This window comes from Eulemur rufifrons, chromosome 6 (genome assembly GCF_041146395.1).
Source record: "Eulemur rufifrons isolate Redbay chromosome 6, OSU_ERuf_1, whole genome shotgun sequence".
Taxonomy (NCBI): Eukaryota; Metazoa; Chordata; class Mammalia; order Primates; family Lemuridae; genus Eulemur; species Eulemur rufifrons.
In genome coordinates, this window is record NC_090988.1 from 68,919,859 (window position 1) to 68,940,743 (window position 20,885).

General features: G+C 43.8%; 1 protein-coding gene across 3 annotated transcripts in view; it reads left to right on the top strand.

The window, feature by feature from the left end:
• The window catches only part of NAV2 (neuron navigator 2), a 691,715-nt gene that overhangs the window by 457,169 nt on the left and 213,661 nt on the right, over positions 1 to 20,885 (top strand). For all 3 annotated transcript variants that reach the window (XM_069471196.1, XM_069471194.1, XM_069471195.1), the window contains one exon: positions 13,195 to 13,267. In XM_069471196.1, the coding sequence (XP_069327297.1) occupies positions 13,195 to 13,267 (73 nt within the window). The remainder of the gene's footprint in view (positions 1 to 13,194; positions 13,268 to 20,885) is intronic.

The window sequence follows — 20,885 nt, forward strand, 5'->3', positions numbered from 1 at the left end:
AGCAGTTCAATTTCAGCCTTTGGGGCAGGGGATAGTGTCTTCTTGATACATTGATATATAGGTGGAACCATATGAAATGGCCAATATTTAACCATTTTTTGTCCTACAAAAATGGCAGTTTTATTTGATTCAACCAAATGCTTGACAAGGACATAAATAATATCAGAGATTAGTGTCATATGACAAGTTAAAAATTGTCACTATTCCTTCACAGGTGCATTAGGTATCTTGTAGCCATAGAAAGCTCAGGATATCCTGTAATAGAGACCCTCTTTGTCCAATTTGTTCTCCTCTTCCAGTGAACTTTGACCATGTCTCTGATATTCTGGGTATGGCAGTGATCAGAATCAAGAATTATTTTAATTATTAATAATGTTCTTAATTATTCTTAGTCTCATAATTTCTAATTGGGTGGCATGTGGCTGTTTGCCTTGATCACAGCTTTTAGAATTTGAAACTATTGGCCAAATTATTTCTTGGTGTAGAATATTTTGTGTGTTACTCACAAAATTCCTCCAATTATATATTAATGATCACCAGTGGTCCATAATTCAGGTGTAACTCTTTAGCCATGCCTACAAACAGCTTGGCATATAATAGTCACCCACTAATTGCTAGCAGAATTTGAAATGGGAATGGAAACAGAATGATAATTTTGGATTAAATTTCTTGTAGACATTAACACTATAGGGTGATATGTAGAGGCAGAGACTAATAGAACTGTCACCTTCATTCTAGCCATCATCAGAGCAGGTGAGCAAAGTCTTGCAGGATTCTAGATTGAGTATTAAAGCATTCAAAGGTATTTGCTTGGCTTTGTTTCCTGCTTGTGGATGCTGCCAGGTCAGGTCTTGCGCTTCAGTACCCTTGGAATTGCAGGCTTGAAACCCATGGATTGGCTGTCCATGAACAACCCGGAAGAACCATAAGCTACAGATTGTGCCTGAGCCACAACGCTGAGTAGCACAGGCTGGCGTGAGCGAACTCACGTAGCTAGTGAGTGAGTTTCACTCTTGGCCTTCCTGTGTAGATCATTCCATTACTGTGTTCCTTTATGTGTACTTGTTCTGTGGGTGAAATGACATGTGCTAGCGGTCTTGCCAAAATTGAGGATTTGCTGCACTCTAGGGACATATATATTCCTGAATATCAAGGATCTGCTGTCTTATTTAATTTTGTATTTATATTCTGCCTCTTGAAGGTTTTGTGGTGGCATATGGGTTTAAACATGTAAATATGGCAAAGATACAAAAAGAATCCAGACCTTTTTGAAAAAAAAAGAGCATAGTGAGTCAGTGTCAGGCTTTTCAGAAGGTGAGTTGGTAAGTATATGTTGGCCCTTAACACATTGGTGACTGTATGTTCAGCAGAGTGATTTTTACTTAAAGTCAACTCGTGCCCAGGAGGCTGTCTGCTCCTTGAGGGAAGACCACACTGTCTTGTCTGCCTGACGGGACTGGGAAGAGAGTAGATGCTCAGTCAGTATTTTTCAAGGAATGAATAAGGTTGTCAGGTCCAGGTGGTTACACTGGGTGAGATTCTCCAACAAGTTTCCACAGTTCTACTCTTCCTCATTGGTTCAAGAGGCAGCCACTAGTAGTCTAGGCGACTGGAAGTCAGGGCTTTCTTAAAGTTCGAGTAGGCATTTATATCCTTTTCTGTGGTAAAGCCAAAGTTTTCTGCAAAAAAAAAAAAAAAAACAAACCTATTTTGACTTTTTAAATAGATTTGATATATGTGTACATTGTATAATGATTTCCACAATCAAAGTAATTAACACATTCATCAGCGCCCATGCTGTACCTTAGATCCCCAGAACATGTTCATCTTATGACTGAAAGTTTATACCAGGGGTGGGGAACCTGCGGCCTTACAGCCACATGTGGCCTTCTAGGTCCTTAAGTGTGGCCTTTTGACTGAATTCAAATTTTACAGAACAAATCCTTTTATTTTTATCAGTACATTTTATTCATCTTTTATGTTTTTATTTTATTTTTAAAATGAACGTGTTTAAAATGCCAAAGAATAAAATAAATTTCATTGCAATAATCCTTCTAGATTGAACATTAGAACATTAGTAAGCCACAAGGGCTAAATTGACGGCTGCTACACTCATGATTTGGTTCTAACTTCCCCCACCTAACTGGTGCCATTACCTTATGAGGTTGGTTGGTGGGAGTTTATGAGGGTCAAGTACACCCGTCTGTTACCAGCTTTTGACAATCATATGCTGTATTTCTGTTTGAAGTGGAGTTTGTGAATACTTGCACAGCTCAACAGTACTTTTAATTCTGTCTGTTTGACAGCCCATCATGTCAAAGATGACCAAGAGAATGCTGAGGAAGAACACAGATTTTTTTAATGAGGATTGGGAATTGCAGTATTATCTTGTTTCTGCTAAAGATAAGAGGGTTTGCTTGCTTTGTGATACTGTTGCAATATCAATGTGATAATGTTGCAATATCAACATTAAAGAGATTCAGTGCTCATCAGCATTCTAACACTAATAAGGACCACAAATATTTTAAATTAGAGGGAAAGGTGTGAAAGGTTGTACTGCAGAAATTAAAAGAGCAAAAGCAAAGACAATTCTTTCAAGCAGCAATAAGACTTGGAAATAATGCCACTGAAGCAATTTATAAAGTAATTTATATACTAGGGAAAAAAGGGAAGCCATTCAGTGATGTAGAAATTGTGAAAGACTGCATTGTCAAAGTTGTAGTATGCTTAGACCCTGAAAACGTATCAAAGTACAAACAACTGCCTCTTTCAAGGAAAACTATAACTGATCGATTGCATGAATTAGCCTTCAACTTAACAGAACAACTTTATGCAATACTTCAAAAGGAAAATATATATTATTTAATCACTTTAGGTGAACCAACTGATACCACTACTCGATGCAGGTTTTATATTTCATTTGGGTCATAACAGGTTTTCTTTGCTACAAAGAGTTGCTCGCTTTGGACACTCTTGGGAACAGAACACAGGGAATAGATATCTTCAACAACTTTCAAGGTAAATGTCATGCAGTTGGACTGAATTTGGTAAATTTAGTGAGTGTATGTACAGATGGTGCACTTCCATGACAGGAAAACAGGAAGGATTGATTGCACAAATAAAAGAAAGTATAAAGAGATCCAAATGCTCTCATTTCTGTTCATTGTTATCTTGCATCAGCAAAATCTCTGCGCTAAAGCTACTATTTTAAGTGACACAAGTTACAAGTATTGTTAACTATGCTCATGCAAATGCAACAAGGCATCTTCAGTTTTGTAAAATGCTAAAGTTGAAGGATGAGATATTCAGTGTGGATTTGCTGTATCATTCTAAAGTGCATTGGCTATTGCAGGGACAGGTGTTAGCCAATATTTTATCTCTGGGAGAACAGATAGTTAAATTTTATGAAGAATATAATCAGCAGTGTGAATTATTGAAAGAAGATTTCTGTAGGACTGCAGCATTTCTGTTTGATATCATGTCAAATCAAAATGACTTGAATATTTTTGAAAGGTAAAACTAAGTCTATGATATGTGGCAAAAAATCCAAGCATTTCGAAAAATGCTATCTTTTTTCAAAATGTATCTTCAAAAGGAAATTTTGGATGACCATTATCCCCAGTTAGCAAAGGTCATTGATGAGCAGGATGATATATGCAAAAAATTTGAAAAATATGCAGCTGTTATAGACCTATTAATTGGAGAATACAATGAAAAGGTCACTGACTTTGAGAATCATGGCGTCACACTCAAATTAGCTTTTTAGCCTCACCTAGTTGATATTACCAAGGCACCTAAAAAAACTACAGATGGAATTGATTGAGCTCTCAGTAGATGACATTTCAAAGTCATCGTTTGATGCTAAGAAAGATCCAATTGAAATATGGAAAAGTGCTGTAGAATACCCATGCCTTCAGCAACATGCCCAAAAAATGCTTTCTTGCTTTTCAATCACTTTTTGCTGCCAATCTGCATTCTCCTGCCTAACCCAAATCAAGATGCCCTTAAGGTCACAAATGACTGATACCCATCTAGAGGATCAGCTAAAACTGCAGACCTCCATGCCACAACCAAATATTCCAATGCTTTCCAACAAAAAGCAGACACAGCAAAGCCATTAAAAGTTCAGTTAACTTGAAAATTAACAAATAGTTTTCATTTTCTGAAATTATTGAGTACATAGCAGTTAGATTGTTACAAAATTCTATACATTTTTAAGTATATCTAATTGATGTTTCTTGAATGTAACCTTATTTGTTTACAGCTAAATTACTGCAGCCTTCCAACATGAAAAGATTCCCCACCCCTGGTTTATACGCTTTGACTACCATCTCCCTATTTCCTCCATCCTCTGATAACTACTATTCCACTTTCTGCTTCTATGAGTTCAACTTTTTTCAATTCCACATGTAAGTGAGATCATGCAGTATTTGTCTTTCTGTATCTGCTGTATTTCACTTAGCATAATGTCCTCCAGGTTCATCCATGCTGTTGCAAATGGCAAGATTTCCTTCTTTCTTAAGGCTGCATAATAGTCCATTGTGTATGTATATGTATATATGTATTTTTTCTTTATCCACTCATCCTTTAGTTGACACTTAAGTTGTTTCCATATCTCGCCTGTTGTGAATAATGCTGTTGTGAACCTGGGGGTGCAGGTATCTCTGAGATATTGATTTCCTATATACCCAGAGGTAGGGTTTGCTGAATCTTACGGTTGTTCCATTTTTATTTTTTTTAGGAACCTCCATACTATTGGTCCGTAATAGACTATGGAGTCTCCTTAACCAAAACTATTTGCCCAGAAGGTCTTAGGGTTTCTTGTGTAACTTGATAGAGAAGACTTTGACCAGAAAGCTTTGTGGACAGATAGTGCTGATACTGGCAGCCTCAAAATGCGTTCTGGTGACAAAAGCACCTCTCTGTAGAAAGGCTGGACTAGCTCTGTAACAAGTTTCAGAGTGTCTCACACTTCAAAGTGATCTTTCACTTTCAGGAAATGCCGCTGGTGTGTAAAATTCTGCCATTATGCAATTGAATGAAGAATGAGCCTTTTTAAAGCTCTGAGTATATAAAGTTCCAGGCCGTTGACATGTATCCGCCCATCTAATCCTCTCAGTAACGCTATGAGATAGATATCAGCATCTCCGTGTTACAGGTGATGAATCTAGGCTTGAAGCAGTTAGTAATCTTCCTGGGGTCTTGGGGTAGTCTGTCAGGGAGCCAGAATCCAGGTGTGGAGGAGCCCAAAGTCCATATTCTTTCAATAGATATTGTCACCTAGTAATCGTGGGCAAGAGGTAATGTGGGAAGCCAGTGGTAGTCCTTCTGTCTTGGTGTGAATTAATCAGCATCTTTGCAAGAGAGGGGTTGGTGAGAGGCAGACCTGACATCAGGTTATGGAGGGGGCCCAGATTCCTGGATAGCTGGGCTTGAGAGGAAAGCTTGGAGGAGGAAATGGAAAGCAAATAAGCTTGTCTAATTCTCTGTTTTGCCAGGGGCCAACCCAAGACACAGCTTTGGACTGTCATGTCCTTAGAACTATTGCCCAGGGACATTCACACCACAAATTATAACACAGTAACAAAAATTACCAGTTATTGGGTACTTAGTAAATACCACCCATATATCCTTTTACCTAATGACGGCCACCACCCTGTTAGGTAGGTTATAATGCCCATTTGACACATCAGGCCACTGGGGGAACTTGCTGAAGGTCATAATTTCAGAGTGGCAGAATCAGGTTTTGAACCCAGATTTGTCTGAACTCAAAGCCTGTGTTATTTCTTCCAAATACCACTCCTTAGCCCTAATCACTCCCCTTTTGTGTTTGTGTCCAGCTCCTAACGTGAAGTCCTTGCCTTGGGATGATGATCTCTTTTGGAGTGGGAGGAAGTTAAGGAGTGTGCCTCTGAAATTGCAGCAGGAGAAATGATATTATATACAGGATGTGATACTGACTAAATAGGCACAGAGGTGTCCTTGGGCCTTTCTGACAACACTGATCATCAGTGGCATTTTCCCCTCATAGTGGCTGCCATCTCTAAGAGTTCAACTGGAAGGGTTTATCATGGAGTCTCCAGAGTAAGGACTGACTTCTAGAACTGTAGCTACAACTGCACTCCCAGATTTCTCTCTATTTCAAGGGAAAAATTGAGAAGTCAGAAAATAATAGGAGAATGAAATATTCTAGGCAGTTGGAAACAGTGGAAAAAGTCACTGGAGGATTTTGAGAGTCTTGATTTCAATTTTTTCTCCTCTAGAGATAATTTTTGGTGTCCATATGGACTTATCCATTTGCTGTAAATGCTGTGAAGCAGAGACTCCTATAAAGTGTTTAAAAAAGGAACTCTTGACTACATCTTGGAAAGCTGAAGTTATTATATAAATATTATAAATGGTATGGTGGATAACTTTGCCCAATTATAGGAAGGAGCTGGGCAAGGCAGCAAGCAGGAAGGGGAAGCAGGCTGACACAGGGACTCCTAGGCCACATCCAGCCCGATTCCCATACTCTTAAGCTTTCCTGTTTCAGAGCCACTGCAAGAGCGTGAACTGGCTTGCTGAAAGCTCTGATCCTTGAGTGGCCAAAGTGGACAGAGGGCATAGAGCTCCTCACATGACCAGACAAAGTTGGCTTGGTACATCATCTAAGCAGGCAGCCGCCCAGGTGGCCTACAGAAGGGTGGGCCCTGATGCTCCGAGTATTTTCCCACCTAGGAGAATGTGAAGCACCACCATGCATTTCCTCATTTCTAGGGTCCCCTTCTAAAATTAGGGCCCGAGAGCTCAGCCCTGTGGCGTTGTGCATCTCCAGGACCATGCTGTGGTCCATGAGCTGTGTGATCGTATGAGGATGCTAGGCCCTAGCACTGATTTAAATGGACAAAAAAAAGAAAAAAAAACCAAAAAAACAAAAACACAAGGTGGTCCAATAAGGCCACGGCCCCTAGGAATGTAGAGGAAAGAGACAAACAGCACTGCAAGGCAGACATTTAGAAGGACATGTTTCCAAAGTACATTTTGCTTTTTGGTTTGGTTTCATGGCTTTTTTTTTTCTTCTTCTTTTTTATTGTTATCTTTGGAAAGGGGCAGAGGGGTGGGTATCAGAAGGGCACAGAGACCTCTTAGATATGAAACAGACATTTGTAGTACATGTGACCACAGATGTTGACATCGCTTCCCATCCCTCCGCTTCTCTGCGTACAGCCGGGAAGTCACTGGAGCCACACCTTGAGGCCACTGTTTGAGCCTCCCTAACACAGAACAGCCCATCCTCCAGCTTTCAGGCTGGAAGGGGTGGGCCGGGCTGCTATGGCCATGGTAACAGGGCAGGTGAGGCACTGACAAGGTTTCCCAGGAAATGGAGGGACCCCTACCTTCTCTCCCTCTCTATGGCAACTCCTTCACGTGGCTGCCTGGCCCTGTGTGGCCGCCTCTGCCCCCCTCCCTTGCCTACTGTGCTCCAGACATTTTGATGTTCCTGGGCTCCCAGAACGTGGTGGGCTGCATCCTGCATCGAGGCTTTCGGCGTTAGGTTCCCTGGGTTTGGTAGGATCTTCTCTACACTGTTGGTGCCTGGCTGACTGGTTAGGTCTCAGCACTAATTTCCCGTCATTCCCTTAGTCAACGAATATTCTTGTGTATTTATGATGTGCTGCACCCTATTCAAGGTGCTTGGGGCAGCATCAGTGAACAAAACAGACAAAAAGCCCTATCTGTGGACTTACACGCTGTCGCTTCCTTAAGAAATTCTTGCCTGACCACGGCTCCCCCACCCCGCCCCAGCTAGATTAGGTCTTCATTCTCCTATACACTTTTCCAACACTCTCTTCTCTTCCATAGCAACCATGACAGCTTGACGGCATGTACTGATTTGTGCATTATTTATTTCATGCTGGTTCCCCTGCATTAGACTGTAGGTTCTACAAAGTCAGGGATTATGTCTGTTTTATTCACCCCTTATAAACTCAGCACCAGCAAACTGCCTGACACCCAGCAGGTGCCCAGCAAATATAGGCAAAGGAATAGATAAATGAATGAATGCTAATTATTTTTGACGGTAAATAGCAATATCAGATGTGAGGGTCGTATGCCCTTTTGGAAGGAAGTTGTTTAAGCTGATGTATGAGTTCTGTGAAGAAGCTACGCTGTGCTGTCAAAGTCACCAGAACTTGTGAGCTCTCACTTAGCCTTGTCTGGGATCTGGGGCTCCCATTGCCTTTAGGCATTTCATGATTTACAAAATTGATTGTGACCATGCCTGACTTCAGTGCAACAGCTGTTTGCCTCTCCTCCCAGGCTGGAGATCACCTGGTGGTGAACTGTTAACTCATGAAAACTAGTGCTCCGTTTACTTGGTATGCCCAGAACATCACCTTCCCCTGGGCGGTGGTGGTGCCCATAGAGATGGGCTTCGTTTGCATTAATCATTTTCATGCGCTTTGCACTCAGCTACGCTGGTATTCAGAGAAAAATGCTACCATGACAACTGCCACAACAGATGGTATTTGATCAGTCTCTAAGCTACCAGGGAGATATACAGCAGTGCTTCCGAGGTTTGCATATTTTACGTTATCATGAGACCCAGTCCAGCCTTAATCATGATTAAAATGTGAAGCTTTCCATTCGCTTCCTGTCACCCGTTTCTCTTTCCAGTTGTTTGGCATTTATTTTGATTTTCCCAGCTCTCCGGCTGTCCTAGGTGGGCATGTACTTCTGGATGTGAGAGACAAAGGTGGAAGTTGCCCTGCAAGTCTAAAGTCCACAGACTTTTGAGAAACTATTCAATTTTGGGATAAAGGTTCTGGCTGAGACCAGCAGAAAGGCTTAATTGCGGCCTTGCTCTCTTGGGTGTTCATGGAGTGCACAAGGTGGAGGCCACATTTGGCCCCAAACAAAGGCAATTCTGGAGAAGTGTATCCTGATCTTGGTCTGCCCCTTTTCTCTGCTCCCCTCTCTGCTCCTGGGGTCTCCAAGCCATACAGTAGGTGGTCCCTCCCTGGGCCTCCCACCCCAGCTAATGCTACAGACTCCAGCAACTTGATCCCAGAACCCTCAGATCCTTCTTTGGCAACAACTACAACAGTCTTCTTCCAGTCCCCAGCCCCCTTCAGCAACAATGGAATGTCAGACTTCACCCAGATTTTTTCAGCTAATTTTGGAAAGCAGTTTATATTGGCCGCTATGTGTTAATGAACAACTTTGATGGTATTTACATATTTTGCTGGTTAAGAGTGTTCTCCCTCGCTCTGCCTCCCAGCTTTGAGTGGATCCTTATCTCATGCTGTGTCTGGATCACACATGAGCCACACACAGGCCTTGGAGGAGACGAGCACGAGGACATCCTTGTGCTGTAATGAGTACTGGGTGCTGCTGGGGCCGTTCCCCTGTCGGGATGTGGAGGGAGTTTGCAGTTTCTGCAGTCCATGAGGATGGAGTGTTTACTCGTACCGCATTTGGAAGAGACCCTTAAGGTGAATTTTAATCACAAGATGCCTGGATCAAAGAAACAGTCTCCCCTTCTGATCTCCTTCCAAATGAAGCCGGGAGCTTGGAGTCCACATCTGACCCTATTCTGCTTCCAGGCCCGCATGATTCCTGGGGTGCAGATGAAAGGGCATGGGTCTCGGTCGCCTTGTCAGGAGTGATTTTTAACCTTAATGGAACATTATTAAAGAGTGGATTTGAGACTTAAGGAATGCTTTTTGAACTCCTTCTGTGAACAGAGAATTCACCATAGAGGGGGAAAATTCAAGGCACTTGATGGGCTTATGAATGATCTTTTAAATGATGACTGAGTTCTTATTTTCACTTTTAACATTTTCTGGGAGGGCAATCTAGCCATCTAGATCTCACCCCCTGTATTTCATCTCCTCCTTAGAAGAAAACATGCTTGGTGCCCTAGGCCTCCACTGCTCACCTGAAGAAGGATGAGCCCAGTGCTAGCCTTGGTTGTATGCTCTGACTCTTCCTGGAATGGGTGGGAATCAGGGTGTGTGTCAAATAGCAATGGGGGTCCTAGAAAGGAAGAGTGTGTAAATACAAGCTCCTGTGACAGGGAGGAGGACCTTCTGGGCTCCGCCCCTCACCAGCTCTGCTATTGACATTGGTTTGTGTAATCTGGGTCAAAAATCTGATCTCCTTACCTCACTTTCTCCGTCATGTGATAATTGCTAAAACCAACACCATCAAAAGAACAGAGTGTATTAGGGGCACTGAGCAGACATCTACACAAGTTTGTTGATTGAATGAATGATTAAAAGAATCATATAATTCAGGGCTTCTCAACCTTGGCATTGTCAACATTTTGGATTGGATAATTCTTTGTTGTGATGGGCTGTCCTGTGCATCGTAGGATGTTCAGCCTCCTCTTGGCCTCTACCCCCTGTATGTTAGTAGCAACCCCTTGCTCCCGTTGTGACAGCCCAAAATGTTGCCAGACACAAGTCATTCCCTCACCTCCATCCCTCCTCCCTAGCCAGTGGAGAACTCTTGATCTCAATTATGAAATTCTATGAATATATGATAAGATATTTAAAAAAATTAACAAAGGAAAACGTATTTGGGTGACTTACTTATAATTATCCATCCTTTGACTAGAACTTGACATGAAAAGAAAGCCCAACCGATGGCTGAAGTGAAATGTGTCAAGGCTAGCCTTGCAAGAAGATACTACCCTGTACTTTAAATTGCACTGTATGCATTGAATGCTCCATAAATATGACAGATGTACTGTATGCTCCTTGGAAGGCAAGTTTTATAGAAATACAGGTTGTAGTAGAGCAGTGCTTTTTTTGAACATGTTGGTGGGCAGTGTTTTTTTTCCTTCGGTGCCACACTGCTGGATTATTGCTGAATAAACTTAACCTACCCACGTCAGCCCACCTACACGACACTTCCCAGGATGAATATGAAGTGTACTATTTTTGATTTTGCAATAACGGAGATTCAGGATGGTCAACTTTTTCTCATTTTCCATGGGGACCTAATTGCCAAAGCCTCACTTATCAGCCATGTGTAACATATTATGTTAAAGAAGTAGGATAGGATTGTAGGATTATGGGAAAAGACGAGCAGTAGAAGAGGAATTTTCTAATTTTATCATGATGTAAATACTAGTGTCTCTTTTCTGGGGGCAACATGTCCTTTTGAATGATTTCTGTGTACAACAGTAGAAATAAGGACTAATAGACTGCTAATTAACATTTTTTCTCAAAAGCAGAGTTTCGGCGTGTGATAAAGTAACATTTAGAGATATAAATTGTATTACACTTGCAAATGAAAGCAGACTGCTCTAAAACACCATCCACAGGCTACTCGCAGCCATTCACTTCTTTTCTTCCTCCTGCCCGCTTCCCTTCAAGGTGACAGTACCTTGCTGTCACTGTCAGTCATCCCTGGGGCTAGACAGAGGAAAGGAGAGATTGAAAACAGTCTCACCCTTCCTCTGTCTATATAAGGAGTGATTTTCTGTGACAGTGGCAGGCATAACCCATAGCATCAGCATTTATTTAGTTTGCAGGAGATCGTATCTGCCCCCTTTTTTAGAGATGAGACAATGTCTCCCACCTTCCTTGAAGGTGGGCTAGAGGTTGGGAAGGACATGGGAACCTGTGATAAAAATGCAAGGATGGAGTAAATTCAAACTCAGTGTTGGGTAGATTCTATAATGTGGGTACAGTTTTATTCAGGTATCCCATAGATTAATTTAAAGCCTTTGGAAAATGTGAAGACCAGGAATAGAGAAGGAAAATATTGGACGTCAGTGGGAAGGTGGACACAAACTTCAGGAAGACTGCTCTGGAGCTAGATCCTGCTTAAATTAGAGCTCTTAAAATATAGATGCTTCACACTCTCCGTGGCCGTGAAGAGCATCAGGAAATTGCATGGGGATGGAGAATGGTCACATGTATACTCTGAAAGCCAATCATTTATTAGTTTAAAATAAACTCCATGAGTTAAATACTGGTTTGAGTTCATAAGAACGTTGATGGAGCCTGGGAAGTTGTGGGGTAGGTGGTTGTGGAAGGGAACAAGTGGGGTCCCCAGTGTGAAATGCAAATTGTGTGAAATTCAGAGATCCCAGTGCCAAGTCAAAAGCAATTTCTTTTACTTATGGTCACCATTGACATTAATCAGGCCAGAACATTTTCCTGTAAACCAAAAAATAATTTGCCCTGACAACTGAAGTCAAATTAGACCCTTGGGAATGACCTAATTATTCTTTCACGAGGGCTGGACATTGGCTTGTCCTTGGCCATGGCATTAGCCCTGGCAAACATGGGCAGCCTCCCAGGCTCTGGCTGGTGGTTCTGTTCTTGCCACCAGAGAGCACAAAAGACAGAGAGGTTCAGGAGGTTGCAGCCCTCCCTGGTCATCTGCAATGCCCTGCCATCCTGAGAATTTTGTGGGTAAACATTTCCCAAATTCCTGCTAAAACTTCCATCCACTGTTTGTGCATTTGCCTGCCTGCCTCTTTGGTGGCTGGAAATTTCTCCCAGCTGCTGGTTGATGGGTGGGTCCACTAACCTCGTCCCCATCTCCGTTTCTCTGGCAGCTGCTCAAGTTTTCAGGATGGTACTGGTGAAAGTGATCAAGATGAGAGCTCCAATTCCACTCTGGTTATTTTTGGCAGCTGTAAGCAATCCAAGGCCTCAACTTTTGGCACTGTGTGGTTGGGATGTTAGGTAACCTTTCCCTATGCAAGTACAGACAAAGGAGAGTCCCAACCTCTGTTGGGCCGTCCATCCACTGGCCGTTTTTACAGCAGTGTTGCTAATAAGACATGGTTCTCGGCCGGGCGTGGTGGCTCACGCCTGTAATCCTAGCACTCTGGGAGGCCGAGGCGGGTGGATTGCTCAAGGTCAGGAGTTCGAAACCAGCCTGAGCGAGACCCCGTCTCTACTAAAAATAGAAAGACATTATATGGACAACTAAAAATCTATATAGAAAAAATTAGCCGGGCATAGTGGCGCATGCCTGTAGTCCCAGCTACTCGGGAGGCTGAGGCAGTAGGATCGCTTAAGCTGAGGAGTCTGAGGTTGCTGTGAGCTAAGCTGACGCCATGGCACTCACTCTAGCCTTGGCAACAAAGTGAGACGCTGTCTCAACAAAAAAAAAAAAAAAATAAGACATGGTTCTCGAGCAGGCCAAACATTTATTAAGTGTATTTTGTTTTTTTTTCCCCCATAGATTGAAAACATAGATGCCTGCTTGAATTTCCTGGCAGCTAAGGGAATAAACATCCAGGGGCTGTCTGCAGAAGGTGAGTCAAGCTGCTTTTCATCATTACAGATGCCCACCTGTTACTTATTGATGATATTAATAACATTAAGACAAGGGATGCTGGTTGGCTCTTCTGGTTGTTTTTCCGTAGACAGCTCAGTGCTTGCCTAGACTTGAGGATGCCAACTTTCTCACACCCCAAGGAATCACTCCAAGAATGCAGATCCAACCATACCAGCCATGTCTGCAAGACACTGCAGGGGTAGTGAGGGGGGAGCTGCTCCTATTTGAGAAGGCCTTGCTTAAACCATGCTGATTTGATTCACCTGTCTGGGGATTCGGTTCATTATCAAGCCAGGCCTTCTCTGTGGGAGAGGGAATACTTAACCACAGAACATATTTGAGCTGCACAGCTCCCAGGGAAAAATGCTTAATTCTTTCTTATCTCTTTTATTAGATGAAGCAGCACTTTTTCTTGCTCTTAAAGAAAAAAAAAAGAAATAAAAGCATGTGATTTATTAAAGCAATGCTACATATTTACATCCCGATTAGTTTTTAATTAACTTAAATTTGGCAGCTAATTAGCACATTAGCATTGCTGGTGTTTCGCTGTTACGTTAGGTATTGGTCTGGAGATGGCTGGTCTGAATTCTCAGCCTCCTCAGGCAACATCTCAGCCTGGAAACCTTCACTCTCTCTCCTGCTTGTAAATACGAGCAGCTGCCAGCTCAAAGCTGCCATAGGCCCAGGCAACCTCCCAAGCTCATTAGGCTGCACCTGCCTCCAGTTTTCCCAGAACAGGTAACGCAGTTTGGGCTTCAGGTGATAGCATCTTCCCTCAGCAAGTTTGCTTTTCGAAAGGATGCCTGCTAGCGTGGACTCCGGCAGTCAGGGTAGGGTGGCGGGGAGCAGTGAGGAAGAGAGCAGCCGGGCGGATCAGGTGAGTCTGCAGACGTGATGGGTGCCACGGTGGGACTGCTCCTTGCCTTTGCTCTGCCGCATGGCCAAAGCTTGGGCTTCCTGGCTGCATTTCTGAGCTGTAGTTGTGGAGGGCGGTATAAAGGGCCACTATTAGCACCTCGTGGGTGTGCCGTGTCTCTGGGTGGGACTGTCAGAATTCTGTCATCAAGAACTCGAACTTGCTGGGCCCGTTCCCGCTCAGGCATGGGCACACTGCATGGTTTCCAGAGGTCTCGGAAGCAGCTGTAGCGTGGTCACCCCTAATCCCAGAGGATTCCCCTTCCCTGGGGAAGAGATCAGGGCTGGCTGACATGTGGAATACACAGTGCTGGGGCAGGGGTGTTGGTGGTGGTAGGGAGATGCAAATTCCCATTCAGAAGACACGGTATTTCCTCCTGGCAGAGAGTGCTTGTGCTGGCGGTAGGTGGCAGGACATGCTCCCTCCTGGTTTCTGGGAGTGATCGGACCCCATGGACAGGCCTGTGCCCGGTCCCCCTCACCCCTGCAGGGCACCGACTGGGACTTTCACACAGCTGTGCTCAGCAGCAAGGCCTCGCGGATGCAGACTCCGCAGGTCTGCTGCATCCCGCATGGCCTGGAGGTGACCCCCAGCCACTCAGCCATTGTCCTGCCTTCTGCCTCATTTGTTCCCTCATCTGCCCCATCCTCTCTGTGCCCTAAGGCAGAGAGAATCTATGCAGTAAGTATTTGTTGAATGAATAAATACCAACTGTGCTTTTAAGGATTTTTATCTTACCAGCTCCAGTTCTCACACCTGAAGCTGGAGTTTATAACAGCCTCAGTTTACAAATCAAGAAACTCTGGCTTAGAGAGGTTATGAGTGACATCCCCAAGGCATGTAGCTAGACATTGGCAGAGCCAGGATTTGAACCCAGGTCTGTGTGATTCCAGAGCTCATGTGCATGGTGTCTTCTGGGGCAGCAGATGGATAAAATCTAGGCACGCCATGTAATGGTGAAAGAAATCCAGTTCAGAACTCTTGGTTACCTAGAACGCTGTTTCGGAGCACGTTGTGGCCCATGGAGGGATATCATGCAGAGAGACTCTCAGCCCTCTGCCCCTTCTTAATGTTGGGATGACCCTTGGAGTCTCTGAGCGTAGAATAGCACACTGTCACCAGTGTATCACGGTGTATGGGGTATAACTATGAAGGGGTTTTATGGTATTTCAATAACTGCCTTCACAGTGCTGTGTTGAACCCATCTTTCCTGCTGGATTGAGACTTACTAAACGATATCTTGGCCAGAATCCGTAACTCTTCAGTCATGTTCAGTTATTGAAAGTTTTATGTCCATATTTATGATTCAGTCTTGTTCATTTTAAAACCTCAATCTCAAACTCTACTCAAAGCTTTCTTTCCCTGGTCCCTCCCTTGCAAGTGGTTTCAGGAGCTTGAAGGGAGAGGGAGGCATGACAGCTTGATGTTCTTCCTTTTCCCCTTCCTTGGTTCTTGGGCCTGATCTTGGGCCAGCACAGAGAGGCACAGTTCCGCTGCTGGTGAAGCTGCCATCCTCTTCTTGGGGAGACCGTCACTGCCACTGTCCCAGCTGGTGGTCTCAGTGTGCCCTGCTGACCAGGACTTGCTCCTGTGCTGCTCCGGGGACATTGGTCGTCTTCTGTGAGATTTGATTGGCCCTTTCGCTGTAGGACCAGCAGGAACGTGTGGGCTCCGTTTTCCACTTGCAGTGGGTGGAACTGCAGGACCTCCTGTCACCTGGCAGCAGTCCCCCAGCATACAGTCTCTGTCCAGTTCCTTCCCCCATTCAGGTGGCCAGGAGGCAGAGCAGCCCAGTCTCTGCTTAGTGGCCATCCAGTTTGGGACTAGAATGCCAGGCCCTGCCTGCCCCAGCACCCCCACTTGGAGTGATTCTCTCGGAGCCGCCACTCCCGTGACTCAAGGAGTACAAGGACCCCAGCTGCCTTCTTGCTCTTTGATGAGGGAGGGAAGTAGCCATCTCTATGATCATCAAACATGGTCCCCCCAAAATGACAGTCTGTCATCTAAATCTGCTTATATTGATTTTGGGGAGGTGGTGGTGGGGAACAATAATGACGATATTGGGTAAGACTGATCCTGAACTGCTGCAGTCCTGAGGGAATGCGACTGGCCCCAATGTCTGCCTTCTCCTCCTTGAACTTATAAAAAGCAAGAGTGCTTCCAGCCTTTTATCCTCTCATTGGGCCTTATTTGTAATTTCAGGATGTAGAAATATCACACTTGACATCCTATTAAATTGTAGGAATAGAAACCTTTTATGCAGAGCCTACCGCATGTCAGTCATGGAGCTAAATGCTGTATACATTTGTATCTTCTTTAATCCCCCCAGGAAGCTTATGAGGTCAGTATTAGAGTCATCTCTATCGTACAAGGCCCAAAGAGATTAAGTTACACATAGGAAAAGGAAGGCCGGTGAGGTTGGCAGTGGCTAAGTTATCCACATGGGCTGATGTTTTCAGCTACTCACCACTGCCTGGGTTTCTACCCACCTGCAGGACCATTAGAAATGCATTATACTATATTAAAAAGTAATATAGATTTAATGCTTTTTGTTTTCCTTTTGAAGATGATTGAGTGCCCCGAGGATGCTTCTCTGATGAAAAAAACATCAGCAGTTGGAAAGCCCCATAGATACATCTCCACCCTTTCCCAGTGACTAAAGCTGGGTTTGGACACAGGAGTGTGTATGCACCTGTCCTTGCAGCATCTCAGCAGCCCAGGCCTGCCCCGACCTGCCTGCTGGAGAGCCACAGAGAGCCTTTGTTCCAGGGCACAGACGGCGGATGCCTGGGGGCAGAGGCTGGGGTGAGCCCTATGGAGGTGCTGCTGGTTTGGGGGACTTCCCTGGGCTAGATTTCCCCACCTGCTCTGTGTTCCTGAAGGTTGAATCTTCTATTTGCTCTTGGAGACTTGCCAGAGTCCTGTGAGCCTGGGCCTCCCCTTGCCCTGGGGTGATGTTCAGGATCCCCCAACAGCCCTTCCCTGACACACACGCCACCTGTCACAACCATCTGTAAACCTGCCCCTGTGAGGAAGGGTGGCCTTTATCTCTAGCAATTTTGAGAACACCTGGGGTTTGTGCTATTTGGCCTTGAGCCGATCTTCCTGTAATGGAGAAGCAAGTGTCGGAGGGCAAGGCATATCCTGTTTGCTGGGCACATCCTGTATGCCAGACACAGTGCTGGGCACTGGGGTACACGATAGTCAAGTCAGTGGTATAAAACTAGCCTTGATTCCAATTATTACATAATAAAAGCTGTGTTAGTGGTAGGTCCAGGAGGTACAGGATCCGGTGGTGACCAAAGAAAGGCAGATTAGCTCTCCCTGGGGCAGTCAGGGGGCTTCATGGAAGTGGTGGTGTTTCCCCTGGGTTTCACAGGATGAATAGACATTCAACAGACAGAAAAAGGAAGACAAAGGGAAGTCTAGATAGACGACTAGACGTAGGTAATATTAATGTGATGGGAGCAAAAGGCTGGCTTTTTATCAACCTTGCAAATTGGAGAAACGGAGGCAGGAAGAGCCTTCCAAGTGGAAGAGGTGTGTGCTTGAAGTGAAATCAGTTGCTGACTCGATTAGCTCAGTACTGGGTTTGCTGCCCCGATGGCCAGAGACCTAGGTACTGAATGTGCTCCTTCTTCCCTGAGCCAGAAAGCAGGAGGAGGTCTTTCTGGACCTCCTGGGTGGAAGCAGCAGGTGGAGCATTCCTATTTCCTCCTGCCCACATCACCTGCACGTGGCACTGACTGGGACCCTCCACAGAAGGGGCCCTGGAGGCTCTGTTCCCTCCCTGTCATCCCACATCCCCTGTGGGTAGAGTGGCAGGCTTGGTGAGCAGCTAGTACACAGAGGGCTGAAGAATGGGGTTGCAGGTTGGTGAGAAACGTTGGTGTGTAGCTGGCCCACCTGTGGGAACAATGCCACCAAAGAATCCCCAGTCTCCACCTGGCAAGCCTTACACAGCCATGGCATACGGGAGTTGAATAGGAGTTCTGCAACTCTGCGGTCTGTGGTGTCTCTTCCTTTGGCTCCAAATCTCTCTACAAACAGGTTTCTTTGTGTTAGATTATTCCAACGCCTATGTAAACCAGGCTTGAGGTTCCTCTTTAAAAATGTTGAAAGAAAGTAACTCTCCTATTTATCTTACCCTTCATGCCTGATGTTACCCATAGCATCTATGCTGATTAGTGTCAGCCACGGGGAACAAAGAGATCAGTCAGAAACCAAAGAAATTGGGGTCAAGGCAATGATAATTGTAATAGTAACTGGAATACGGTCTGTGCAGTTTGTTCAGGCTACATGGAGGAGGCCACAAGAAGAGAAAGGAGAGCAGGGTTGCAGTGCTGGTTTGCCAGCAGTGGGCAGTGCCTCCTTGGGCGAGTCCATTCTCTCTAGGTCTACATTGTCTTCCTTCTCTGGAAGTCAAGAAGGTGAGCTTAGTTGATCAGATACAGAATGATGCTCCTTTTCCAAAGCTTTGGGAAGTATCATGAGGACACATTTTTGTGGGCTTTTGGATTTTGTTTTTAGGCTTCCTGAGGATCTGGCTTACCAAGCCTCATGGAACACAGACAAATACCATTGGAAATATGGAAAGAACACAATTCTAGCTATTCTGGATACTGTCTGTTATAGACCACCCATGGCATAAACTATGTGGCTTTCAGAGCATTTACTACTCTTTGAGTTTTTGTGACCTGAAAATGAAACAGTACAAATATCCATCATTTTGTGAATAAATAAAATATGGTATATCCACATAATGAGATACTACTCAGCAATCTAAAGAAACTGATAAATGCCCTAATATGGATGAACCTTAAAAACATTATTTTAAGTAAAAGAAGCCAGATGTTCCTTAACCTATCACAGGGTAAGAGGTTATGTCCTGATAAACCCACTATAAATTGAAAAAAAAATGCATTTCATACACCTAACCTAACAAACATCATAGCTCAGTCTAGCCTACCTTAAACATGTTCAGAACACTTAGGTTAGTCCACAATTGGGCAAAATCATCTAAAATGAATCCTGTTTTATAATAAATGTTGAATATTTCATATAAGTTATTGAATACTGTACTGAGAATGAAAAACAGAATGGTTGTTTGGGTATTCAGGGTACGGTTTCTACTGAATGGGTATTGTTTTCACACCATAGTCAGTTTGTGAAATTGTAAATCAAACCATTGCAAATCAGGGACTATCTGTATTACATGATTCTATTTATATAAAATGTCCAGAAAAGGCAAATCTATAGAAACAGAAAGCAGATTAGTGGTTGCCTGGGAGTGGGTTTGGGAATTGATTGCAGAGGAGCATGAAGAATCTTTCTGGGGTGATAGAAATGTTCTAAATCTAGAATGTACGAAATTTACTAAAAATCATGGAATAGTAACCTTAATTTTACGGATGCAAATTAAACTGCAATAACGCTATTTTAAAAACCAGAAAGAAGCTCACGATTGAGTTTTCTATAATGTTGGATTATCCATGATTGATTTCCTTCTGGACGTGGGTGACTGCGCCATGCAGGAGCTGAGCAGAGAGAACAGACCGCTGCGTAGCTCTCCTTTGGGTGAGGAGCCTTGTTCCGAGGAGGCGGCAGGTAGTGTGGTTGTATTTTCTGAGCCAAGAAGGGAAGTACGGAGTCAGGCAGCGTGCTGAGTGTACTCATTTTCTCATTTAATCTTCAATTCTCAAGACAGTCTTCTGGCAAAAGGGCAGGAAGAAGTATGCCCATTTTAAAGAAGAAGAAAACTGAGACTCGGAGAGATTGACTCTTGTAAAAACTCAAAGTGTATAAATGATGGACTGTAAAGATTCAAGACCAGGTTTTTCTGGCTCCAAAAATGAGTGATATTTGTAATAAAAATGCTGCCTCCTAAGAGAAAGTATATTTATTGGAGAAGCACTACTATGCTCTTTGACAAAAAAAAAATGTTTTAGGGAATGATGGAGCAAACTATTATGAATAGCAAATGACCGAATGACCACAGACAGGAGACCATGACAAGACTGGCTCCGTTTGTCTGCCCTGGGTTGGGCTGGAGGGTTATGGAAGGTGCTGATGTGGACACCTGCCTACTTTTTGCAATGGACAAGCCCTGAGCCCCTAGATATGCTGAATTGGTTCTCTCCTCTTTGTTTTTCTTGCATGGTTTAAAAAACAAAGTATTATGGAATGTTGGACACACCAGAAGAATAAAGAATACTTACATGCCCACCAGCTAGCTTAATAAATAAAACATTATCTGGTATGCTTTTAAATTCACCACACATGATGATTATACAAGCAAGCCAAGTTACACAGTGTTAGGAAACCAGACCTTGAGCTGGAAAAACCTAGATTCAAATCCCAGCTCCAGCGTTTATTACCTTAGAGGTCATAAAACCTTTCTAAACTTCTGTTTCCCCTTAAGTAAAGAAGGGATAATGATATTCACTTCTCAGGTTGTAAGGACTAAATGAGATCGTGCCTATAAAGAGCTTTGCCTAACATACCACTAGTCAGTAATAGCTCCTATTATAAACTATATAACAACCTGATAATAACTGTGAACAGCACTAAAGATAAATCTTATGTAGATCTTGTCTGTCCCCATGATCAGCACTACTTTTTTCCTCCGGTGAATTCAATTTAGGGAAAGTTGTTTTTCTCAAGATTTTTAATAGGTGCT